The 27208-nt window shown below is 42.2% G+C and overlaps 1 protein-coding gene across 2 annotated transcripts; it reads left to right on the top strand.

Annotated features, from left to right (window-relative positions):
* The first annotated feature begins 266 nt into the window (after positions 1-266).
* Positions 267-26616, top strand: FDFT1 (farnesyl-diphosphate farnesyltransferase 1). Of its 2 annotated transcripts, XM_019733105.3 has the most exons (8): positions 267-620; positions 8119-8216; positions 9034-9217; positions 12113-12241; positions 13623-13814; positions 17536-17712; positions 19788-19940; positions 23994-26616. In XM_019733105.3, exons 1-8 carry the CDS (start codon positions 522-524, stop codon positions 24213-24215), a joined length of 1254 nt encoding a protein of 417 aa, XP_019588664.2. In that variant the 5' UTR covers positions 267-521; the 3' UTR covers positions 24216-26616. The 2 variants fall into 2 exon arrangements, with proteins under 2 accessions (XP_019588664.2, XP_074194441.2); XM_074338340.2 differs by lacking the exon at positions 267-620 and having other exon boundaries at positions 7735-8216.
* The last annotated feature ends 592 nt before the right edge of the window (positions 26617-27208 follow it).

Genomic DNA, 27208 nt, shown 5'->3' with positions numbered 1-27208 from the left:
CAAAATAGTGGTGGACTCCGGCCGGCTCTGCTCTTACGGGCTCGCCGCTTCACTCAGATGCCTAGGCCAGAGTCGGATTTCACTTCCCTTGGCCGCGAGGGTGGGGAGGGGCTGCGTTCTTACCTCCAGCCCCGCGAAGAGCAGGCGGAGGAAAATAAAGGCCCGCCCTCAGTGGGACTACCAATCCCGCTCGCCTGCCTCTTCCTCACCCTCCAATTAGCTTCTAGGATGTGGTCACGCCAGACTCATCCTGCAGGCGATTGGCTGGCGTCTTCCTGGTGCGAGACGCTCTGGCCAGTTAGCACTTGTCAGTCCACCCCACGAGCCCCGGGCCTGCGGCGCGAGAGCTGTAGGCCCGCTGACTTGGGCGAGAAGTGGGCGTGGCGTCGCCGCGCTGGGCCCGCCTCCATTCCCGTCCCGCCCACCGCACTGCCACCGCCTCATCCATCCTTAAGTGCCGGCGGGTGCCAGCCAGAGGTATTCACCAGGTGACTACCGAGGCCTGACAGCCAGCTGCCAGAATGGAGTTCGTGAAATGCTTGGGGCACCCGGAGGAGTTCTACAACCTGCTGCGCTTCCGGATGGGGGGCCTGCATAAGGTGATACACAAGATGGACCAGGTGGGTTGAGCATCCTTGCCTTCCGGGCCGGGCGGTGACGCTACTCGCGGCAGCCGCCTTTCGGGCCTGGCCGGGTGCGCCCAATATCGGGGGCGAGGGGTGGGGCGGGCGGGTGCCAAACGCCTCAGACTCCCTCCTTCCCTCTAGGAACAGACCCCCGCCTCGTCAGGCAACCCCACTTGCCCAGCTTGGTCCATTTTCCTTAACCCAACGTGGGGCCCAGGTGGGCTTGGTCCCCTAGACAGGACTCCCGGCCCTCCCCTCCCCCAAGTTGTCTTGCTGCTTAAAATGTTTCTGCTCCGTCAAGACACTGGTTTTCAGGTAGTTTGGCTTCCCATTTCGTTCTGTCCGTGAGCATTGACGTTTATCTGTGTTCTAATAAAGGTTTACAAGACTGAGATTATATGGGTAGTTTAAGTAGGAGGACCTTTCAGAAGAATGTGTGAACAAACTGAATTATCCAAATATTGTCACGTGGATACATTTCCTGGAGTGAAACCTGACTCATACTTACAGTTTTATGTTACACCATCTCCTCCAGAAGCTTCTCTCACTTTTTTTATAACACATTTACTCCTCCAAGTTCTTCTGTATGTCTGTGGATTATCTACATTGTTGGCTCCTTTAAGTCCAGACCTGGTTTTATTTGTTTATATTTCATCTGACTCATTCCTATACCCTTTGTTAAATACATACCTCCAGCCCCGCGAAGGGCAGGCGGAGGAAAACAAAGGCCCGCCCTCAGTGGGAGTACCAATCCCGCTCGCCTACCTCTTTCCCACTCTCCAATTAGCTTCTAGGATGTGGGATTTGTAAGGCAGGATGGCAAATACAGACAAATAAGACACTCAAAGGGCTCACCATCTTGTCAGGTCAATAAAACGTTACAAAATTGTTCACAGAAAGCTTAAGGAAGGCACCACCACGAGATGCCTTTTCATGTCACCTGCAAACCTCCCTCAACCATTTTCTCTAGCACTGTTTTACCTTAAGTCAGTCCCATATTGTCGTGAGTGGGTCGTGACTCTCTAAGTAGCAGTCTCACACACGTTTGTGTCTTTCCGCAATGTCAGACTTGATTAGAAATAAACCATAGATCTAGTCCTGCTGACTCAGTTTACCACGGGCGTTAACTAAGGCTCCAGCCCGAGGATAGCCTCCAATAGTTGAGATAGAGTGGTTTCACACAAGGGGGTCACACCGGTTTGCAAGCAATAGGATTAGGCAAGGCAAACAGAGTCTTACGAAAGAAGGATGAGAGAGAGAGTCCAGTCCGGTGTTCAGTGAGAGTCCCTACAGCCACTGGGGTGTCATGCCAAGCTGGTGAGACCGTCAGGAGACAAGTCTTCAAGCGCTCTGTCTGGGACGAGTGCAGGTGGGGCTGTCAGCAGGTGTTGAGGCCTGAGCGATGAGCCATCAGAGAGCTTCTGCTTTTATGCTCAAGACTGGGAGCAGTGCCCCCATCTGCAGTCCGATAAAAGCCATCCAGATGGTCACACTCCACCCTGCATAAGGAGTTATCTGGTTAGGGCTTCACTGGGTACACCTTTCACAGGATGCTGTGACATGACTGCCACTTTGTGACTGACATAACTATCAGAGTCATAATTAATGCTCTATACACATAGTCTTGTATTGTGGTTATTTGAGTATTGGCTTTATGTTCCCCAAATCCCTTTCAGATGTAAGATTCTGTATGTGATTCTGGATTTTAAGCGATTTGAAAATAGGAATCTTGTTTGATGTACCTTTAGTGAATTAATGAACTGGGTGCACTGCTCTCAAGAAACATCTAGCCTTTTAAACAAGATAAACGTCAGTAAATGCCAGATTATAGTCAATGCCATAACGACATTCATAGAAAGGAAAAATTACTTTTGACCACAATAAGGGATTAATCTTTTGAGGAATGCCTAAAAGAAATACAGCTTCAAATTGCTCCTGAACAATTGTGCCTTGTTCAAAGGATATTAGTTTAATTAGAGATTCTTACTAAGAGTTCTTACTTGGAGCTTTTCCAAAGTTATTTGCAAATATTTATGTTGTTGTATATTGTATGTTTTAGAGGGAGGGGAATGGTATCCACTATTACCAGATCTGTGACCAAAAAACAGATATGAATAATCACTGCTTTACAATCCAGGTTGTACAGTCTCCTGAACACATCCTGTGACAGGTAATTTACTACCTTGTGGAGACTGCCCACTCCATCTCCAGATAGTTCTGGTTTTTGGGTCACGACACCTTATAGTGAACTGAACTTTCACTCCATCCTCCCTCTGGAGCCAGAGAGTCTAAACCTTGTTTTGTAATACAGCACCTGAAGTGTTTTAAGAGAATTCTCATCTTTTCTCTAAGAATACTGATCTACAAGCCAAATGTTTTGTGTTCTTCCATTTTTTATCTGTTGCTCTTTCCAGATCATTTATTTACCAACCTAGTCTCTCTCCCTTTAGATTCTGTTGTTCAAAATTGAACAATACTGTGGGTGTGGTCTGAACTTTAAATTCCTTTCTTATTGATGTCGTATTTCTAATTAACATAGGTTAAGATTGCTTTAACTTTAAAAATATATTTTAATTATGAACTATTTCAAACAAATAGAAAAATGCTGAAATACTATACCAAACCATTTTGTGTCTCTCTCCAAGATTAACTGTATATTGTTTTAGCTGTATTTGCTTCATCTTTTTGTTGTTGTTGTTAAGAAATAAAATGTCCAGCTACAACTAAAATCCTCTTCCATCTTACCTTTCCCCCACACCAGTATTCATTGATTTTTGTTTGTTTGTTTTCAGTAGTCTCATCACGCTGTAGACTTAGAATTGTGGTCAGTCCAGATCCCTAATTGTACTTGTTCAGGACCTGTTTTTCCATCTCGATGGCAGACCTGCTGAAAGACTTTTTAAACCTAGATCTTTTACAGTTTAGATAAAAGGTGTCGTACGTAATAAAGGCTAATAACATTTATTGAGCTATTGCTATGTGCCAATGACTGTTTTAAACACCTTAACGTCTATTATGTAAACCTTCCAGGAACTCTATGAGGAAGCTACTATAATTTTTCTTGTTTTGTAAAGATGAAGAAACAGGCACAGAGAAGTTACCATGCCAACCCAGGCTTGTCGGAAAATCTCCATGCTTCCGTTTGGTGGCCACCTGGGATAAAGAGCATAGGCTTTGACTGGTCCCAGACAGCTGATCAGGTGCCAGCTCTGTCACATGTGCTCCCGGCACATGACAGGCACTTTATGATTCCTAGTTCCTTTCTTCCCTCCCAGTTCTGCTGTGTATTAGCTTTCTTCCTCCCTCCCTCCCTCCTTCCCCTCCCTCTCTTCTCTCCCTCCCTTCCCTCCTCCAACAAATATGTGACCACCAGTTGCATGCCAGATATTGTTCTAGGTGCTAGAGATAGAACAATGAACTCTTAAGATAGGTGAAGGACCTAGCTTTCATGAACCTCACGTTCTAGTGGAAGAGAGAATGAAAAAACAAACAAAAATACGATATTTGAGGTAGAGATAAGTACTACAAAGAAAAATAACAGGGCAAGGGATCTGAGTGTCTGAAGATAGGGGACACAATTTATAAGATTGGGATTTGGGTCCAGAGACTTGACTTCTCTGTGTCTTATTTTCCTCTGTATAAAATGAGCCTATTGGGGAAAACAAACAGAAACAAAACGGTGGCATTAGTAACCATTAGAAGGGTAGGAGGTTATGGGTGGCCATGATAGGGGGTAGTAGAAAGACTTCACACTATCATCTTTTGAAGTTTTTAAAAAGTGAGGTAGGTTATTCCAACTCTTCTAGCTCTAAGATTGGATGAACAATACTTTACAATATTGTTTTGTTAGTTGCAGTTTTTCTGAGTCCTTTTTAACCCCCATGAGCCATTTTAAAAAGATAGTTGAGCGTACATTTAATTAGAGGAAACATAGGAAAAACCATTTTCCTTCCCTTAACATCATCTTAGTCTTCCTCTTAAGTAACAAAGAAACTGGGAGAAAATGTACACTTAGCAGATATTGATGGCTGATTATTTCGATCAGAGAAGGATTTGGTTGTAGAAATTCAGAGTTTGGTAAATATGATTTATACTGAATTTTTAGGAGCATATCAGTAACTATAGGGACATAGTTACACCTGCAAGTTGTGATATCACTCTGAGGACACATAATGGAAAAAGCAGGTGTTTTGTAATGATGCAATTCTGACTTCTACCAAGTCTTAAGTCCTGACTCAATTAATTGAATAACTTTTGGTAACTTAACCTCTGAGCAGCAGTTTGTTTACCTGTAAAATAGATACCAGATCACAATCGCTTAACCACAATTTCCCAACTCCAAAATGATATGAAAACAAAGAGTTTTTTCATGAGTTCTGGCTCAAGGTCTTCAGCAGCAAAAACAAGCCCTGAATTAAAGGGATCCTGCTTAGTATAAATATTCAAATGTTTTGCTGAAGAATTGTTAACACCAATTATGGGATGCTACTCCACAAAGTATATGTATGCCTTTTATGGCCTGCTTTCTGTATATGCATTTTATGGCCTGTTTTCTAAAACACGAAAATTCAGACTTCTGCTACACCTCTGGCCGTGAAGGATTATAGGTCTGTAATACCTTCCTTAAAGGGTGTTGTAAGGATTTAAAAGGTACAGCAGGGTAAGTGAGAACTTTCTGTAATGTTTGTATTGTTCTTGGCATGCAGTAGCTGCCCAATAAATGGTAGTTATTATTCTGTTGTTACATAAATTCAGCTCTCAAGTTGGTGGGTTTTATTTCCCATTCGGAAGGAACCCGTGTTACTTAAAGTCTAAATTAGTAGTGTACAAACTGCAGCCCGCGGGGCCAGCTGCAGCCCGCAATCCATTTTTTATTGGCCCGCAGCAAATTCCAAAAAATATATTTAGTTTACTTAAATAAACCAGGTGAGGCAATACGTACTTCACCTCGAGTGACTGTCCCAGCTATTTGTGTATTTTACAGCATACAGCCCTTGGTGAAAAACGTTGAGAAAAGTTTGGACACCCCTGGTCTAAATGGAAGGCTGTGGGGAGGCTTGGTAGCTGTTCACTTGTGGAACTGTCTTTCATCTTGAAACTGGAGCCCCAGTCATGGGAGTTCAGTCTTGTACTTGGAGGCACTGCACACTCTGCCTCTAAATGCCCTGCATCCCTGTTTGCTCTCACTTGAGCGCTCTTGGGAGTGCAGTCAATCTTGGTGACGGAAAACATCAGGAGGCTCTAGGGACAGGCCACTGCAGCACAGCGTCCCCACCTCCCCAGCCTGTGGGAATCAAGCAGTGGACATTGTTAGTGAGTAGTGTTTTCCACAGTGTGCTTAATAGTTATGTCTTCCTGTATCTTGGTAATTTGAGGAAATTTATTGTTACAGGGTGAGGTACTGACACAAGTAGGTGACAGGAAAAAGAATGATGGGGGAAGGAGACATGGAAGTGATTTGTGGACTTCAAGCCCCTTTAGGAGTGGAGGGAGGTGTGTTGGAAAGCAGGGGTGCTGCTCTTTAAGAGTGCTGCCCGTCAGAGCCAGTGTGACTGCACCATTGTTTATTGAAACTCATGGTTAGATAGCAGCCCCAAACCCTTAGTTGTCGCTGAGGATTAAGGCATTTGGCAATGCAGAAGGGAATCGTTGTGGCCTGGTAACAGCAGTTTATGTGAAGAGCTGGCATGGCGCTCAGTACATAGCTCTTACTCTGTTTCTTTTATTTTACTGCGAAGTCTTGATTCTCCACATTTTGAGAGGAAAGGTGCTGGTGAATCGTTTTTAAATGCTCTGTGAATGCATTTATTAAACCTTCACTGAGTATTTTTATATGCCAGACACTACTAAATGACTTTTAATATATGATGCTCAGTATATATTAATATTTACTAACAATTTTGAATTGAACATGGCAATAAAATTCTCATGATTATAATTTTTCAAAAGCCTTATTAGTCAAAAGTGACTAAATAACATGCATCCAAGCCTTGAAATTTAGGAAATACACCCAAATGAAAAGAACATAGTTCACCTAGATGCCACCAGGGTCCACGGTTCACTGTTAACATCCCAAAGTGACTATGGGATTTCCGACCAGTGGATATGCCATATGTATTTTTTTTTTAACCACTCCCCTGTTAGATATTTCAGATATTTCCCATTTCTCTTTTTAAAAGTGTAGGGGAGACTGGGGGTATATATGGGAACTCTGTACTTTCCAATCAATTTTCCTGTGAACCTAAAACTGCTCTGAAATATGTCTCTATAAACACATACATAGTTCTTTCTGATATTTTTGCATATCATAAAGCTTTTTTTCCTGGAAAAACAGTTCTCATTTGCCTTAGGGAAGAGTAAAACTCAGGAAGCTGCTCTTTACAGCTCACTGATTTGAAAGGGAAAGACGATTAGAAAGATTAGAAATCTAAAAAGGCATAGCTAGCTTTCCAGAGGATAGTAGAGGCTTGACAGGTGTTAAAGAAAAAACAGAACTGGACAGTAGTTAAAGCGGTAAAAACAGATTGTATTAAGAAAAGCTATTGCAGTAGGAGAAAGAGACCTCAATATAGAACTGTGTTCAATTCCGAATACAAAGGGAAAGGGGGGTTTATAGCTGGAGCAGAGTGGAGGGGTGGATGGAGGGAAAATTTCTAAGAGGAAACCTCTGGGGCAAGGGCGTTCTGGCTCAAAGACCTAAGGGGATTCTTGGGATGGTGGGGGGTGAGAGAAACCCGGTCAGATAGTGAATGTGATCAGATATCCAGGTTTGAGAGTCTGGCTAAACTAAATCAGGATTTTTGCTAAAATTGGGCACGGCAAAGATAGAAGTGCAAAAATGGAGAATTTAAGGGAGTCTGAACAAAGTTTGGTCAAGGAGAGATGCTGTCCCAGGGAGGAAAAGCAGGCTTCCCCAAAGTGTACGGATCCGTTAGCAGCCTGTGGGTTCTGGGGAGAAGGAGGAGATGGAGAGGAAGGAGCTGAGGGGCGAAGGGTTTGTAACCCAGGGGACGCGGGGTGGGGCCAACCGTGGGGGCGGGACCAACTCGGCGGGCCTCGGGCCTCACGTGTAGGGAGGGCGGATGGGGCTGACTGCCTGCTCCTTGCTCCACCAGTCCCAAGCCTATAGGAAGGGAAGGAGAGTCCGCCCCACCCCTCGGTGGGCGCCTCCCAGCTCGGCTCGGGTGTATGGAGGAAAAACTGTGCTGGCCTCGCGATTCTCATGGCCGCAGCTGCCTGCGGCATCAAGGCCATGTCCCTCTTTAAGCGGACCTTGGTGCTCAGCCCGGCCGCTGCGCCCAGGTGCGCGGGCAGCGGCATCCCCCCGCGCTGCTGCCCCTTGCTTCCTGCTGCCTGGCCCTGCAAGGACTGGCTGCGGGGCTGCGAGGGCGTCTGCAGCAGGCTGCGGAGCCCGCCGGCCGCCGGCCGCCTGCCCCAGTCCCACTCCTGCTGCTCCACGCCTCCCACCTCCGTGTGCCTTATCTGCCCGCAGGACTCGCTCAGCAGTAGCTTGAAAACTTGCTACAAGTATCTGCATCAGACCAGTCGCAGTTTCGCAGCAGTTATCCAGGCGCTGGATGAGGAAATGCGGTGAGTGTTGGAGGCAGGTACTTTTGATGTAGGGGAGGAAAGCTTTTCCAGGGGCGTTGAGTCCTTCGAAGCTACTTTGTGGCACAGCCCCTCGCGTTGCAGTCTCCGTGCTGTGGTGGCTTAAGCAGAATACGCTCCACTTGAGTGAAGGAAATGTCCCCTGTGGAAATGCCCATGTGTTTACTTTATAGACTGCCCTTCCAGGCAGCTCGCCATCTACCGCTAATAATGGCCCTGCAGGGAAGGGGTGGGGGTGGTGTTTATTAACTTTTTTTCAGTTCTGGCAGCTGAACTCGTCTCTGGGCCGGTCATGTATTTTTCTTGGCTTTATGTGTACTCCTTTGCATTTCTAGTATACTGGGTTAATTCTTCTTAAATTGCCTCTATGTAGACTACATACATCCATGAATTTAGACCAATTGCCTTTATGTGTGATAGTATTCATACTGAGAAGTTGTGTCTTTTGACTTTAGTTTTTATCTGCAAAATTAGTTCCATCTAAACATTTGGTCTGTTGGCCTTTGTACAGTTGTTCTATATTAGTTAAATGTAACTTATTCTGGGAGTAGCAGTGACATCCAGCTGATAAGTTTTTTTATTTCATTTTTTTTATGAATAAACTACAGAAGTCCATTGCTCCCTTCTGAAAAAGGAAAACTAAGATGTCTGAAGTATGAAAGGCTTGGATGTTCTTTCATAGTTCTGCAGGGTACAGAAGGGCTTAGAAAATGGCCTGGCATAAACAAGATGCTATTTTAAAATAAATACCTTTGGAAGTTTGTTCCAGTATATTAATAGTTCTTCCTTTTTTTCACAGCCATGCAGTATGCATATTTTATCTGGTTCTCCGAGCTCTGGATACTCTGGAAGATGACATGACTATCAGTGTAGAGAAAAAGGTCCCACTGTTACACAACTTTCACTCTTACCTTTATGAGCCCGACTGGCGGTTCATGGAGAGCAAGGAGAAGGACCGGCAAGTGCTAGAGGACTTCCCAACGGTAGTGAAACTACAGCTCTCTTCTGCATGTGGTTGTGTTTATAATTGATGTAATGCCAGCGAGCCGGTTATAACCTGTAACCGGTTATAGGATGTTTTACCTATAGAGAACGGTAAAATAAGCAACCTGAGGGCTGCATAGTATAATGTGATGGTTAAGACTGAAGCCACACTGCATGGGTTGGAATCCCAACTCCCACTTACTAACTGATGCTTAGCTACGTAGCCTGTCTGTGCCTCATTTTTTTTTTTTTTCATCTATAGAATAGAGATAATACTAGTACCTACTTCATAGTATTGTTGTGACGAGTAAGAGTTCATATAGGTAAAGGTCTTAGAATGTTAGCTACTATTATTATTAATATGTTGTTTGGAAGTCCAATGTTGATTCCTGTGGAAAGATGCATTCAAGTTCCAATGTCGTAAAAGATGGATTCTCAGGCTAGCTCACAAACCCTATGGGCTGTATAACGCAGTCTAAGTATGTAGCACTGCTGGCTTCTTGGGTACCCTAAGCCTGGTAGCGTGGACATGTTGCTCACGATGGATAGTGGCTGGTGTAGGAGCAGGTCTCAGCAGCTGGGGTAAAGACGGGGAAGCGGGGGATCCTCTGCGGCTTACAGCTGTGCGATCCTGGACAACTTCCTGAGCTGCTTTGTGCCTTAGTTTCCTCATTTGGAAAGTTAGAGCTGTGAGGATTGAATAAATTCATATGTGTAAAATATTTAGAATGTGCCTGTTACATACTAAGTATTCTGGAAATATTAGTTATTTAGTCTATTCTGTTGGCGTAAAGTGGGTTTTAATTAAAATCTTGAGCTTTAGAAAATCCCACAAGTTTATATGATACATGTGACCAAGTCCTGCTGTTCTGGAATTTGCATGTTTTATCACACAAGTGATTCTTTCAGATCTCATAAATAAAGTTTTGATTTAGCAAAGCCTCATGTTCCCTGATAGCCCAAAGAAGCCCATCTTTTGTACACAGTGGCCAGAATTTTTGGAAGAATAGTCCTTACGTGGCTCTTGCTATTGAAACAAATCTGTATTTCTGAGTGGAGAGGGGAGAAACCTACCCATTACATAAGAATGTTTGAGAAAGACTCCTTTGGAGCAAGGGCTGTTTCAAATTACAGATATCATGTCTTCAGTGTCAATGCCAAAAATAAAATACAAACCAAAAAAAGTCTATGAAGAATAATCAGGAGGCGTTGATACAGTGTAATGCAGTACAAGAGCAGAAGAAAGAAAAAGAATCTGAAAAATAATTCGGTGAGGAATTAGAGCTCACACCTTTCTCCATTATACTCCCCCAGCTACCCTTCCTTCCTGCCCTTGGGATCACCGGGAAGGACAAGAAAAGGCCCTCCTGGCTCACTTCTTTAGGCAGAGCTTGTTGTTTATTCCTAGAGACTGTGAAATTGGGCGCCAAGTGTGGAGAGAGTCAGCAATGCTCTGTCTCCCTCTCTCAGGTTTCTGGGAAAACACAGAGCTCATTGCCACTCTTTCCTAGATATTTTTGTTTTCATTTTTTGAATTATATAATCATATAATACGTACTGAAGAGTTGTTGAAGGGAATGGTTCAGATTCAGCAGTGAACTGTTTATTTTGGAGTGTTTGTTTTCTGAGTCTGAGCTGCTCCTCCTCCCCCCACCTCACTGGCCTTTCCTCTCTTATAAATAGAACTGACCTAGCCAAGGATCTGTTGAAAGAACCCCAGGGAGATTCAGGGATTCAAATAACCTTTGATAGAGTTGCTCATTTGTTTCAATCCACAATAGGAGTTACCATTTGGCTTTGCCTTGGAACAGCTGTTCTGGAAAGAACAGTGTTCTGGAAAGAACAGCGTTCTGGAGTCACTAGCTTGGTTTTCATGGATTTTGGGGGTTTAACAGTTGATGTCCATCATGGTAATCCTCAAGTGTCTTAGGCTCTGAATCCCTTCCGTGTGTAGTACCCAGCTGGTTTTCTTTCAGGTCTTTAAATGTAGGTGCTTCCTGAGGAAGTTTTTCTGACCTTTTAGTAAACACAGACCAAGTATTTCTCACACTTCTGATGCTTAACAAAGTCTATTCACTGTTTTCAGTATTGTGTGTTGGGTCTATTAATATAGCATTTTATTTATGAAGTTTTATGCTGTTTTTATATTGTATTTTGATAACCTTTAAACATGAATTTGAACTTAAACAAGATATCTGTGCAGTAGGAATAAATTTTAAAAACATCAGTAGTACTTTTCTGCAGTAGAGCTTGGGCTATGAAAAAACTGTTGGGTAGCATTCCACCGAATGAGCTAAATAGAGTTGTTTAAGGAGTTAAAAAGTATAGCCGTATAGTGGGGGAGACACTAGATAGCTTTGTGATATAAATTTGGGAACAAATGATAGAATATGGTTAGCTGATCTTCTCACTAGACTAGAAACTACAGGGGCAGGAGTTTCTGCTGGTTTCAGGCTGTCTGTCCCCAGTGCCTAGACAATGCTTGTTACTTAGGAAGTGCTTGAGAAGTTGCACTAATCAGTTTTCACTATTACGAGGTTTATCTGAAATGAGGCATTCTCCCTCACATTCTTACACTTATGCTGAGTTTTATGTTGAAGCATTTTGTTTATTATATATTGGAAAGATGAGTATGTAGTGAGACTTTGAATCTTCTTTTGAGTCTAGAAACTAGCATTTTAGACCCTTCTATTGTAATAGTTATAAAATCTGCTGGATTTATTATTCAATATATAGAAAACTAGTAGAACCTGGATGTTGGGCTTGTAGATGAATCATCGGGGAGTCTTAATTAACGAGTTCTGTTACTTTGCTTTATGATCTATAGGAACCATGTTGGTTCCCAGTATAAATACATATTTCATATATATATTTTTTTCTGATGTCCATTTCAGATCTCCCTCGAGTTTAGAAAACTGGCTGTAAAATACCAAACAGTGATTGTTGACATTTGCCGGAAAATGGGATTTGGGATGGCGGAGTTTTTGAATAAGCACGTGACATCTCAACAGGAGTGGGACAAGGTTCGTGTCTCGGTAAAGTCGTGTGTGTTGCGTAAGACAGAGCTGGCAGTACTTGTGGTGAAGGTCAGAATGAGGAAAAAGTTGTCTACCAGTTCCAGGATTTCTGGTTTTACAACCCATCTGTTTAGCTTGAATTGAATGTCTCATCATAAATACTTAATAAGGGCTCAGTTTAATACTTGAAATAATTCATGCCCTAGAGAGTTACCATTAAGTTAGGCCAAAGTAGATATGACTCGTCCCAGAGGTACAGACATTAAGCTTATAAAAATGTCTCTGATTCGCTGTGAAAGTTTAAGTAAATTGCTAGATTACTTCATGTAATTAGAGGTACCAGTTTTCATATCTTCAAAATGTGGGTTTTGTTATTTTCTTTTCCATTACCGAGTGTGTGTATCTGGATACATAGCTTAGTATCTGAGTCATTTCCAGTTCCATCTTAACACAGGTTACTTTTGAACTGTTACATGGCTGTTTCCTTAGACACAAGTGGTTCCTGAAAACCCACAGGTATTAATTTTGGATTGTAGGTATATTATGGGGAGCACAAGCACTAATACCCTGGTTCTTCCTTTCCCATCACCTCTTTACAGAAATAAGACAATATGAGGTGTTCTAAGTGTCCTGACACTCCCCAGCCCCCAATTCACATGGTGGTTATAAATGAGTCTGTGTGGGGATGAGCTGTGGGAGACCCCACGTGGATGAGGCTGTCTTCCTCAGGACGCCCAGTAGCTGGAAAGAGCTAGGAGAGCAGAGGATGTGGCAAATAAAATGACAGTGGCTTTTGTTTGGCCAGAGTTTGTTCCTGACCAGTGGCGGTGAAGGGTGTCGACCAGGGCAGGAGTTAGGGGGCTGGGAGAGAGTGCTTATCTGGACAAAGTGAGCTAATTGACTGTGGGGACTAAACTATGTATCAAAATGCAAGAGAGGGAGGGGGCTTGCCCCTTTTCCCTAAGAATGGCATTTATGAGACTCATTACCCCAATACAAGCAAAGACATTTGAAACATGTAAATTCCCTCACTGGGGATTTTATTCCCTCACTGCCTTTGCTGTCACTTTTGGATATCAGACAGTTTACTGATTTATTTTTATAATCTTCTATTCCAGAAGCCGTGCATGTGCATTGTAGAACTATAGAAAATACAAGTAAAAAAATAAAAACATCACACCAGAGATCACTTTTGTTAAATCTTTTGTGCACATCCTTCTTGGATGTTTTTAACTCCTTACCATGTACATAGTGTAGATTTGTGTTTTTTAATCAAAATGAGATCTTATACATTTTGTTTGGAACCTGTATTTTTTTGTAGCTAATCAGCTCTAGCATTTCCATTTTAGTAAAAATTTTATTCTTAAAGAACTTTCTTCATTTACAGTACTGCCACTATGTTGCTGGGCTGGTGGGAATTGGCCTTTCTCGTCTGTTCTCGGCTTCAGAGTTAGAAGACCCCTTAGTTGGCGAAGACACAGTGTGTGCCAACTCTATGGGCCTCTTCCTGCAGAAAACAAACATCATTCGTGATTATCTGGAAGACCAGCAAGAAGGAAGAGAATTTTGGCCTCAAGAGGTAACCAATTCAGGAGATTTGGGGAAAAATAATTTTAAACACTTTCTGAAAACAAACCATTAAACCCTTTTAATTGCAAGTGACAGAAACCCAAATTAAACTATCTTAAGCAATGTAAAAGAATGTATGAAGTAGGTTAAGATTTAGTTTGCTTCATGTAGGTAGACTGGCTGAATCCAGGGATTCAGACTGTGTAATCAGGCTCGGTCCCCTTTATCTCTCTCTCGATGGGCATTCTCCATGTGGTAGATATAACAACCCGTGACTCCCAACCTGCTAGCTTAACAAAAAAGTCCTTAGGAAGGCCCGGTTGGTATGGCTTGGTTACTGTGCCCATCCCTTAATCAGTTACTATAGCCAGAGTGTCCAGACCTGGATTATCACATGGAATGGATTCCAGGGAAGAAGTCTTCTAGGGAAAGAAGAGGGAAAGGATGCTAGATAGGCAGAAACTTACAGGTGTTCGTTTTAAGAAACAAGAGTTGATCTTTGACAATTAGGGAGAGAAAAGGCTTTGACACTGACTTTATTCAGAAGGAAAGCTAGGAAATCTTACGACTATTTGCTCATTTTATGCCAGCATTTACCTTTTGCTTTCCATAAAATGGTTTCCTAAAACCAAATGCTTTTAAAGTGAAAAATGGCAAATGGCAAAGTGGGGAAAATATTTGCAAATTATACCGCAGGTAAAGGGTTAATATTCCTAATATTTTTTAAAAATTGCAAAAAGTTAAAGACCAAATGCCCTATAGAAAAAATGGACAAAGAGAAAAGAACAGATAGCTCACAGAAAGAAAGATGCAAATAATCCTTAAACATTGAAAAGATGGTCGGTCTTACTCTTAATAATAAAAATTCACATTAAAACTAGCCTGAGCTCAGACACCATAGTTTTTCAAGCTTCCTGGGTGACTCTTATGCAGCCAGGGTAGAGAAACAGCTCTTGTCCACTCCTTTGACACTATGACTCACGGAAGGGAAAGGGGCCTGTCTCAGGATCCCCAGTGAGCTAGTCACCTCCCCGGAAGGGAAGCCTCTGTCTCCTGGGTCCCAGCCCAGCGCCTGTCCATTGTACCACACTGACTCGCAGATGGGCACATCACCCAAGTGTGAGTCATGAGTACCAGCTCTGCTGTCCTGCACACACTTCACCTCCCTCTTCTGTAAAATAGAAGCACAAAAACTACAATTGACCTTCGAACAGCCTGGGTTTGGACTGCCCAGGGTCTGGTTATATGTGGATTTTTAAAAATAAATATGTGGTTGGCCTTCTATAACCCTGGGTTTGGCATCCATGGATTCAACCAACAGTATTTTCGATCTGCAGTTGGGAATCCGTGAATGTGGAGGGCCGACTGTATATATTGTGCTATATCATTTTATATAAGCGACTTGAGCATCCGCAGATTTTAGTATCTGGGGGTGTCCTGGAACCTATTTAAGTTTTAAGGGAGTCAAAAGTATCTGTGGATTTTCTATCGTTGTATTTATAGCTAAATTGTCAGACCAGATAGCTATTGCTACTGTAATATCTCCTTTCCACCTTAGTCTTAGTTTTATGCTCACCACCTGTCTTTACGTGGACGACTCGAGTCATTTTGGTTTTCTGAAGCTTGTGCTCTGGTGGACAGGAAAGACCCATCGAAATAATAATTCCTTGTCTTTATACATTTTGGTAATAGTTGTCTGTGTCCTTTATATTTGAAGGTCAGTTTTCCTGGATATAAAGTTTTGAGCTCACATTTATGAGTATCTTATATGTGTTACTCTACTTTCTTCTGTCTTACAGACTGGCTGTTGAAAATTTTGATGATAATTTTCTTTTCCTTGTAAATTATGGGTTATTTTTCTTGGCGTTCACTGTCTGGATCCATTATCATTGGAGATGCCAAATGGTGCTGTCCTAATTCTATCATCCTTTCTGTATTCATTAGCGGGAATTTTGAGTTTTGTGAAAATGGTGGTAGTGGTGGCAGCAGCTTAGTTTTGGGATTTACCCAAGTTCTCATAAAAAAAGATGAAATAACTCGACCAAAAAAAACCCAAAAGACCCAAGAACTAAACAAACATACCCAGAATCCAGTCCATGGATAACATGTGCAGAAGCATTAAGTGACATAACATTCCCAGGAACTCCAAAACACAAGTAGACATGGACAAAACACCAACACCACAAACAAAACCTGTCTGCTGCCAGAGCCTGCACAGGGGAAAGCAAGGGCTGGCTACAGGGTAATCCAACAGACCTGTAATGAGGAGAGGCCTCAAAAGAGCCAACAGGTATTCACTGGACAGCAGGGTGGGCCCTTTGAGAAGAGCAGGTGAAATGAGAGGTGTTCCTTCCCCAGTAGTGGGGGAGTCCTCTAATATCCAAGGAAGTAATGTTCCTTCTCCAGTAGTGGGGCCACGGCAAAGCCTGGAGACGCTGGAGTGAACTAGCCCATTTGAAATGGACAATGACCAGCCAGGATTCTCTTCCAGGAGTGAGGCCCACATTGAGGAATAAAATAAAAATTGAGCAGAATAGACCTAAGTGTGACCTAAGTGACATCAACCAAATGCAACATGTGGATCTTGTTTAGATCTTTATTTGAACAAACCAAGTAGAAAATAAATTTAGACAATGGGATCATTTGAACACTAGCTACATATTTTGTATTCAGTGTTTATTGTTAATTTTTAGATGTGATAAGATGTATATAAGAAGGTTCCTAGTCTTTTAGAAAACCATAATGAAGTACTTTGTGGATAAGTTGATATATCAGGGCTTTGATTTAAAATAACTCCAGGCTGGAGTGGGGGGACATACAGATGGAACAAGATTGGCTAAATGTCAGTAATTGTTGAAGCTCATGGATGGATATATAGGGGGTCCGGTAACTGTTTTCTCCAAGTTCTGAAGAACAGTCTAATCCCATCAATCTCATTGCGTTTAGGTGGAAGTTAAGAATGGATAACAAATTTGACTTTCCATAGAATTTCCTAGTCCTTTTAGTACTAGTCATTTATTTTACGGCGTGTATAAAGGAACAGTAGTGTCATTCTATAGGAAGCTTAAGAATTACCCAAGAATAAAAGTAAGCTATTTGCTAGCTTCAGAGACTCCTCTGAACAATATTATTAATATTAAAAATTATCAAATGAATCCTGCTGTTGGAGTTGAGGATATTATTTCACTTTCAAGTGACTAATATCCAAGGAAGTAATGTTCTTGAAGTATAGACCCAACTCATTTTCCCCAGATAGGCTTATTTAGCAGCATTCTAGTCAGAATTGGGAATGTGATGTTCATCATTAATTATTTTGAGGCTTGGCAATCGAGAATGTTTAGCTTGTGGTACTATTGTAGCTGATTTTGTATATATCAGGTTATTTTTTCAGGAGTAGACTAATGCCTTCTGAATAACAGGAGGCCTGTTTAGTCTGAGATGATCAAAGTATTGCTTAGGACAGAACTGCACTAATTGTCTCGAAGGGACACTTGCCCAAATACCTAACAGTCTCTTAGGTTGTGATTAGACCTAGACTCTAGTAGTAGTCATAACTAGCCATTGGGTGGAGCTTAAAACAGAATCGATCTCGGTGATAAGTGAGTCAGCAAAGAAAGACTTTACTGTGTATCGTATGTATCATAGTTCTTATTCACAAAGATCGTTTCATACTGCTTATACATTCTTCCCCTGTGTACATCTTGATTTGTTTTTCACTCTTACCTGTCTAGGTTTGGAGCAAGTATGTCAAGAAGTTGAGTGATTTTGCTAAGCCAGAGAATATTGACTTGGCTGTGCAGTGTCTGAATGAACTTATAACCAACGCATTACACCACATCCCAGATGTCATCACCTACCTTTCCAGACTTAGAAACCAAAGTATATTTAACTTCTGCGCTATTCCACAGGTATGTAATGCGGCTAGTCTTGTTGTATGTGGCAGGCAGCGGCTAAAGGGGGTGGTGTGGTGGTGGTGATGGGGTGGGTGGAATGCATCCACTGTTTTGATGTGTTGTATTCAGGAATATGGTTCCTTAAAAAGAGCCATCTAGTTTATTTTCTCTTGCTCGGGGCAGGGAGCATTTCACAACACCTTCTCTTGGACTCAGAACCACCGCACTGAGCTAAGCTTCAAAGTTAAGTCTACTTCTTTCCAGAACCTTCCAGAACCTTTTTTTCCCATGAAGTATTCTAAACTACTTAAATTCTTATCCTCACAGTTAAATCTAGGGCGTTAGCATAGATTTATGGGGAGTGCTGAGTAAATAGGTGAAACTGTTAATCATTAAAAAGTCTTAATTGGGCACTTAATATTTACTGTCCTTTTCCTAGACTCAGGCTAACAGAACCTGATCCTGTGGACCTAGGCCTTTGATATTTTAGGAGCTTATGTATTTTAAATGCCTTTACCAGTTATTTAAGTTTTTAACTCAATTAAGTGAAGAAAGTCAGAGGATTTAACTGATTTGGAAATTTGGTTTAATCTTGTTCTAATGACCAATTTTTTTTTTAATCAAAAATTTTTTTCAATTATAGTTGAAATTTTATTAATTTCAGGTGTGCAACATAGTGATTAAGTGTTTATATACTTAGGAAGTGATTATCCTGATAAGTCTAGTATGCATCTGACACCATACAGTTACCACAATATTATTGACTATATTCCCTGTGCTGTACTTTATATCTCCGTGACTGTTTTTATAACTGGCAAGCCAACAAAGGGTGACTATTGAAAACATACAAGGACCTTATACAACTTAACACCAAAAAGACAAACAATCCAATTAAAAATGGACAGAGGACCTGAATAGGTATTTTTCCAAAGAGGACATACAGATTATCAACAGATACACGAAAAGATGCTCAATGTCACTAATCATCAGGGAAATGCAAATTAAAACCACAATGAGCTATTACACCTGTCAGAAAGGCTATCATCAATAAATCAACAAACAGCAAGTGCTGGTAAGGATATGGAAAAAGGGAACCCTCGTGTATTGTTGGTGGGATAGCAAATTGGTGCAGCCACGATGAAAAATAGTATGGAGGTTCCTCAAAAAATTAAAAATATATATACCGTGTTTTCCTGAAAGTAAGGCCTAGCTGAACAATCAGCTCTAATGCGTCTTTTGGAGCAAAAATTAATATAATACCCGGTCTTATTTTGCTATAATGTAAGACCGGGTATAATATAATATAATGTAATATATAATAAAATACAATGTATGATATAATATATAATAAAATATAAATATAAATGTAAGACTGGGTCTTATATTAATTTTTGCTCCAAAAGATGCATTAGAGCTGATTTTCCAGCTAGATCTTATTTTCGGGGAAACACAGTACCATATGACCAAGCAATTCTACTTCTGGGTATTTATACAAAGAAATCTAATGACCCATCTTGAATGATTGTTGGCACTAAGATCTGTATGCCTGACTTAGGTTTTCGTTTATCCTAGAAATTATTTGCCTTTGAACATGGGAAACTACCTCCCCTTTTGTCTGCCCCTTACCCCCATGCTATTTTTTTTTTAATGTATAATGATTATGTTTATTGTAAGGAACATAGGAAAAAATAGAAAATTCTTGTCAGATATTATTTTTTGAGATACATTTTTCAGATCTAATAATTTATTGCTCTAACATGGAAAATGTTGCTTTGGTTTGTGTTTTTTTAATCCAAATAAAAAAGAACTTTCATGGCTAAACTATAAAATCATTTAAGACTGCAAAGACCACTTGATTATTCTGTGTTTTGAGAAAGGGAGGTATGGGAAATGTAAAAGTCTAGACATGCTTTCTTCATGGGTATTTTTTCTCAGTTAGTTACATCTTAGCTCTTTGGCAGCTCTTTCTCATTCTACAGAAGGCTTTCTTACCTTTTTTCATGATGGTAATTGCTTACAACACCATTTACTTTTTTTTTTTCATGAAATGAAATGAATTAGTGTTTCTTTCCTCTCCTTATTATCTGTAGGTAATGGCCATTGCTACTTTGGCTGCCTGTTACAATAATCAGCAAGTGTTCAGAGGGGTAGTGAAGATTCGAAAAGGGCAAGCAGTAACCCTGATGATGAACGCCACCAACATGCCAGCTGTCAAGGCTATAATATACCAGTATATGGAAGAGGTAGGTTTTCATTTAACTACCTGGATATTTTGTAGCTATTTGTATGATTTAAATAATGTCATTTATTTAAACATTTCATATTTAGATATTAGATGATCTTAACACACTGTTATGGCATAGAGACAGGAGTCGGCAGCCTTTATTAGGAAAAAGGGAGCTGATTGTTCAGACTTAAAAAGACCATGGCGAGAGGAGATGAATGAAGCAAGGTTTTAGGATGGAGATCCTAAGTAGAATCCTATTTTTTGTGCTGGGAGATGATGTTAGAGGCCACACTTGTTGTTTACAGGTGAGGAGTGTGAAGCAGAGGTTCTGTGTATGCTGATGTGTGGTCTGACTAGAGTGGTTCCTGGACCCCATCCAGCACTTTTCATTGTATCATGGGCCTCAACTAAGAAACCACATTAGGGGTTTTTGGCAAAGGAAAACCATCAAGTTGCAATTATTTCTAAATTTTCTAATGCAAATCCCCTTTTAAATGCCAAAACCATTCTATAAAATAAAACATGCTGGTTCTAATAAAATATGACTAAGTTCAAAAGAACCTTTTTTTTTTTTAGAGGCTAGAACTCTCTTAATCGATCGATAGGCATGGTCCTTAAACGGAGGTGACTTTGCTTCCCCTCTCCCCCTAGGGGACATTTGGCAATATCTGGAGACATGTTTGATTGTCACAACTGAGGGGTGGTGGTGGCTACTGCCATCTAGGGAGTGGAGGCCTCATTATCCATAGGTATGTTCTTTTTTAAGATTGAAATATTACAGAAGTATAGGAAAATATAAAAAGACCCTTTTCACTCCTCTCTCCCCAGAGATCACCACTGTTAATTGTTTTCTGCATCCTTCCAGTCCCCTGGTTATGCCTGTACAGGGATGTGATTTGTAACAGTGGTTTCATCTAAACAGAATTCTACAAAACAATTATTTCCTCTGATTTCTATTGCATATTGCACATTCTCCTTATATTTCCACCCTGTTTTTTATCTGACAAGTTTTGGATCTCAGCATTTATACCAGGTTGACCCACCCCTGGTCTAAATCCAACTGTGACTCACAACTAGGATTTAATTCCAATAGCTAAGGAAAACACCAAAAAAATCCGTAAGTTTAATATAGTAGCAGCACTGCCTACAGCATTTTTAAAAATGGTTTTCTAAAATTAGTGACCAGAATAAAACTGCAAAACTAAAAAAATTCCCTGAACCTGAACTTCATACTATAGAAGGTATAAGAGAAGAACAAATTTTTTTAAAATCCTAAAATTCTTGTAGCGACTGGATGGAAGTGTTCAGCCATTGACCAAACAATGGCTGCCGATGAGACTCGGGACAGTCTGGTTCACCAAATAGGCAGCATTTATTTGGGGCTTATCGTGTGCCTGCATATCAACCAAATAGGTGGGTACTGCTAATGTCAAGGAAATTGAGGACCTAACCCCATGGCTGGAGCCATAATTTGGGCCCAGGTCTGGCTAACTTCAGCGCCTATGCTGTTCATCACGATTTTAAGAGGTTAAATTACCCTTTCCAAACTGAATACAGTTGGCCCTCCGTATCTTCAGTGTCCACAGCTGTAGATTTAACCAACCACGGATTGAAAATATTGGGGGGGGGGGAGTTATGTTATTGCTGACGTGTACTGTGTAGGTAGGCCTACGAAGGATATGTGTGTACTGAAGATGTCCAGGCTTTTTTTTCTTGTCATTATTCTCTAAATAATACAGTATAATAACTATTTACATAGCATTTACATTATATTAGATATAAGTATCCTAGAAACTATTTAAAATGTCTAGGAGGATGTGCGTATGTTATATGCAAATGGTGTGCCATTTTATAGAAGGGACTTGAGTGCCCTTGGTTTTGGTATCTCGGGGAGTCCTGGAAGCAGCCCCCGCGGATACTGAGGGACGACTGGAAGGCCGTTTTAGGCACTGTTTCTCCATTTTATATGAATTGGAAACGTTTTCTGTAGTATGTAGTTCAGGGAATATTTCAGTTTTGCAGTTTTATTCTGGCCACTAATTTTAGAAAACCATTTTTAAAAGTGCTGTAGGCAGATCTGCTCCTGTATTAAAATTTCGGATTTTTTTGACATTTTCCTTAACTATTGCAATTAAACGCTAGTTGTGATTCACAGTTGGATTGAGGGCGAGGTGGGCCAACCATGCTGGACGACCGCTTGTTTTTGTCAGTAACGCTTTATTAGAACATAGCCACACCCATTGTTCGCCTGTTGTCTGACTGCTTGTGCAGCACTGTGGCAGAGGGGGGTACTGCAGCAGAGGGTGACCCACAAAATTGAAGGTATTGTTCCGTCCTTTAGGGAAAAATTTGCTGGCATCTGATTTCGGGCACCCATTATTTTGTTAAAAATATCCTGTCTGAAGCTTATGGGAACATATCAGACATTTTTATATATAGGCTTATAAGGGCGCAGTGAGAGGAGGTATAAAAGTAACTACAGCAGCCTGTGGCTGGGGAGGAACAGTGTAAGGGAGTTTTGACTTTTAGTTTCATGTTGCTTGTTTTTACAGGTGTAATTCCATCGTCTAAAATTTCTTTGAAGAAACTGTAGTTTCATCCCCATCTGTTTTCTCTCTATAGTTGTCCTTTGTAGCATAGTTACTAGATATTAGATATCCTTAGTGTATTCCTGTAGGCATATTCTTTCTGTGTTATATGTATTTGCAGCTGTGCTTTTTTGAGGGGAGGAAGGAAGGTGGCAAGAATACGTTTATGGAAAAAATACCCATTACATAATGAAAATGTTGAAAACCAGTTATTTTTTTAAATGCCTGCTCTGTCCTCTTCACTCATTTTGCCTTCATCTCGGCTCAGAGCATTGTCACTTCCTAACTAGTTTGTCAGTTTGAGTCAGTAAATATTTCTGGAGGGTCTGCTGTGTGCCAGGCAGTGCGAGGCTGGAGATAAGATGACTAATCCAAGGTACCTTTGAGCTTGCAGTCTAGTTAGGGAGACAAATACAAGTAGAGATTTCAATGTGAGAGATAAGGTAGAGGTATGTGCTGGAGGGCAGCTGGCCCAACCCGGGTGTTCAAGATAGGTTTTCTACAAGCCATAATACCTAGTTGAGACTTGGGCGATAGGTAAGCGTTAACCAGGTGAAGGAAGGTGGGAAGAGCGATCCAGCGGAGGGAATGGTGTGAGCAAAGGAAGGAACAGAGAGTGCAACAGCACACGTGAAGTAATACAGGCAGTTATTCCTAGAGTGTGAAGTGGGGAGGGTACAGTGGGCCCAGGTCATGGTGACCTTGTGCCCCACGCTAAGAGCTCAGACCGTACTCAGCTGATAATAGGGGCCACTGAAGTTGTCAGGCAGAGGGTTTAGATCTCGTTGGTGATAGCGGGGAACAGGATCCGTGGATTTTAGGAGTCAGGCACAGAGGCCGGAGCAGCATGGAGGCTGGTGTAGCTCAGATGAGAGCCCTGAATGCCTAACCAGGGGCAGTAATTGGAGGCACATAGAGCACTGGGTTCAGCAAATATTTCGGAGGTTTGTGGAGGGGACAGGCGGTGTGGAGGTGCAGGGAGGACTTGAGGATGACTCTCAGGGGTCCTGCTTCAGCTCCTGCCTTTCTTCGTCTAGCCTGTGACCCGTCCTGCAGATTCAGTCTTGTTTTCCTAAGCTGTGTCTGCCAGTCTTTCCAATACTATTTCCCCTTCTCCATGTTACTCTGCTTCAGCCTAAAAACTGCAGACATTACCAAGTGCCTGCTGTGTGCCTGGCTCTGGGAGGCGTGGGGACAGAAGGTCAGTGAAGACCAGTAGCTCCCCGTGCGGCATGTACTCAGGCTTCCTGCTGGCTCCATAGGACAGTCATTGGGATGCCACAGGCCTGAGGCCAACATCCTGCCGCCTTAGTGGAGTGACGCGGGGCTCTTATACTTCCATATTCTCAGTTTCCTCATTGCTGAAATGGGCATAAAATCCCTACCTGTTTAGGGTTGTTGTAAGAAGTCGGCACAGAAGATGTTTCTAAGTTCCTAGGACTCAATAAGTAGCACTTACTATGTTTTCATTTCTTTAACAGATTTATCATAGAATCCCCAACTCAGACTCATCTTCTAGTAAAACAAGGCAGATCATCTCCACGATCAGGACGCAGAATCTTCCCAGCTGTCAGCTGATCTCCCGAAGCCACTACTCCCCCATTTACCTGTCCTTTGTCATGCTCTTGGCTGCCCTGAGCTGGCAGTACCTGAGCACACTGTCCCAGGTCACAGAAGACTACGTTCAGACTGGAGAACACTGATTTGGAATTGGCCTGGAAGCCGAAGTTCGCCGTGAAACAGACTGACCTTTTTTTCAAGGATGGACATCGGCTGCTCCCTCTTTTCTCCCCCTCCTGCTTTCATCCCAAAAGAACTCTGTGGGCTTGGACCTTGAGAAACTAACATGCAGCTGAGAAGATAAGAAGAGGAGAGGCTGCCTCCCCCTTGTTACCTGGTATCTGTAGGCTGCGCTCACCTCTGTGCTTGGTGGCCGATGGCACAGCACCCTCGGAGCTGCAGGTGGGAGATGGCTGCACACGGGCCGCGAGAGCTCAATGTGACTCCTGGCTAGAATTACAATTAAATGTATTTACTTTGAAGCAACCTTTGAATACCTGGCCTAGTAGAAAAATGAATGTTCTGTTTGGTTCCTGTTTCTCTCTTCGTTTTGTTTTCTTCAATGGACTTGAATGTAGTCGCTGGGAATGTTTATAGCTCTAGGTAATTTCCCCGTGTTTCCTAGGAATGCGCCTGTCTCTGCACGTGAAAGCTAGGAATTAGCTCCCGGGTGTTCTGGTTATTTCCTCCTTTAAAGAGAGTTTAGCTTTCAGAAGGAAAACAGCAGGCTTGTCTTGGCCCCATTGTAGAAGATTGGTCTCCAGTTAAGTCGGATGTTTTTGAGAAGAGCTTTCTAATAATGAATTGAATTCCTCTGCATTTGTCAAGAGCGGGTCATTTGAAAGCCTGGGTGCGCATGGCAGGTAACTAAGACATGGAGTTAGTGCTTGAGGGACGGATGGCCACCTGCTGCCACCACGAAGCCAGCCAGAGCAGCACCAAGAAGGGACACAGCTGTCTGACCCTTGCATGACTGCCTGTTGGAAAATGAGCGAGTGGCAGCATCGCCTCACCCGTGGCTCCAGCTTGTAGCCTTCCCTACTTCTGGCTAATTCTCTTAGCTGCATTCAGGGGTTTTAATTCTGTTTGTTTTTTAATTATCAGTTTATACACTGAAGTCTCAAGAAAGGGAAAAGCTGTTTTCAGGTGATGGGCTTGAAAGCCGAGTGGTACTCAGCCTAGTTCTTAGCGCCGTGGTTGGCCTTCCTCCCTACCCACACAGCGGAGGTTTGTCAGGACTCTCGCCTCCAGGGAGGCACTGAGGTCTCAGCTTGGACGAGGGGGGACATGGCTCTGAAAAAGCCCCCCAGGCTAAGAATCTTTGACGTAGGGCCTTCAAGTGCTTTCTAGAAGCCCTTAGTACTTTCAGTGTATATAGTATACAGTCTGCTCTTTTGCTGCCCAATCCTTTATGGACAGCAGTTTATTGAACGTGACTGATGTGTTTCCAGCAATGTTGGACTTGCATTGCTATTCACATACCCACACGATTTTCCTCCTGGAACCGCCACCGTCTGACATAGTTGCCTTGGTTTTGGTCCATGGAGGCTTCAGCTCATTGGTTCGTTGGAGCCTCAGTTTTAGACGAAGTAAAAGTGACTTGCCAGGTACAGCTTTGAGCCAGACTCAGTAAGTAGTTTGAGTATCAAAAGTTGGGTTGAGATTCTAAGGCAGGTTGTTAAAAATTTGTGCGTTGAAATCTTAGTTCTGCTGAAGTTCACGCAGGACAAAGAACCTGGTGGACAGAGCCCTGGTCTGAGGTGGACATCCTGGAAGCTTCTCTTCTGGCTCAGTCATGACCTGTGGCACTTGCTGAGCTTCTGTGTGGTTTGGGTGCTCTCCTGAGGTCCCTCCCAGCCACAAAGCGATGTCATTTTTACTATCACTGACTTGTGCAAAGGTCTTATGCCCACTCCTAAGTTCTTTGGAAGATTGTTTTTACCTTTTAAATGTTTCTCTACTAAAACTGCCAGGTAAGATGCAGGCTTAAAACCCACTTAAACTTGGATTTTTAGATAAACTATTATTTTAGTATAATTATGTCCCAAATATAGCATGGGACATATTTATCTGAAATTCAAATCAATTTGGGCATCCTGTATATTTGCTAAATTTGGCAACCGCACAATTTAATTAACCAAATGTGTAGCATCCCTGGCACAGTCTACTTGATTTCTATTTACAGTGGAATATTTTAAGTTTTCTGCAGAGTAGCTGAGGTGGTGAGGTAATTGTCAGTGGGGTAATTTGAGGTAAAAAGTATTGATCCCAATTATCAATCATAAAATTGTTTTGGTTTCTAACAGACTCCTTAAGCCAAGTGTGAACATGCTCTACGATTCATTTGGTTACCTCCTTGTAGCACAGCTCAGCTGGCGCCCTGGGCGACGATGCAGTTGCAGGTAGGGCCATGGTGGAGACGGGGAAAAGCCGTGTGGAAATGGAATTATTCAACTCAGTTGGGGAGTGGGTAGAATGTCAATTCCGTTGAGGTTATGAATGTGTTCTAACTGAACTGTTAAGAATAAAGTGATTGCAAATTTGTGGCTTTGGTAACCCTTGTTAAACATTACGTAAGTGCTATGATGAGTTTCACAGATTTTTCCCACAGTGTTTACCGGGTGTTTAAGAGCTTCACTTGAGGTAGCTTCTGATCTTTCTGAATCACATTGGAAGTCAAACTTCGAATACTTTGGGAAGAGCTAGTCCAACTCTCAGTTGGGGAAGGGAAATAACTGAAGTATTGACAGGCCAGCGGGCTGGGTCTGTGCTCATTCTTCTCGTTTCCTCTGTTCCCTCAAGGACCCTGGAATACCTCGTTGTTTATGAGTCTTAACTCAGACCACCCGAGGGAATAGTTCCTAACTAGCAATGTAAACTGAAGAGTCATAGGGAGCTCTCAGAATACCGCTCAAGGCTGCCTCCCCCCATTCCAGCACCAGAGGGTGTCAGGGAAAGCTGGTCCTCCATCAGGACACCTGGGTCGTGACCTCAGCGATACATCATGCCTGTGTGACTCCTGACAGGTTACTGCTGCGATGTCATTAGTAAAAAAATTGAGTACAACTATGTTCTTGGCTCTTTCAGCAGGGGCAGAGCTTATCAAGGCTTGGGGCACATTTTGGGGATGCATTTA

The sequence above is a fragment of the Rhinolophus sinicus genome, chromosome 15 (genome assembly GCF_057876585.1).
Source record: "Rhinolophus sinicus isolate RSI-liver-muscle chromosome 15, RSI-T2T, whole genome shotgun sequence".
NCBI lineage: Eukaryota > Metazoa > Chordata > Mammalia > Chiroptera > Rhinolophidae > Rhinolophus > Rhinolophus sinicus.
Note: the sequence above shows the minus strand (reverse complement) of the source record. Positions and strands in the feature narration are given on the sequence as shown.

Coding starts and splice junctions, on each gene's coding strand:
- FDFT1 (XM_074338340.2), top strand. CDS start 7,849: ATGGCCGCAGCTGCCTGCGGCATCAAGGCCATGTCCCTCTTTAAGCGG. Junction 8,217..9,033: donor GCGCTGGATGAGGAAATGCG/GTGAGTGTTGGA, acceptor TTTTTTTCACAG/CCATGCAGTATGCATATTTT. Junction 13,815..17,535: donor GAGAATTTTGGCCTCAAGAG/GTAACCAATTCA, acceptor TTACCTGTCTAG/GTTTGGAGCAAGTATGTCAA.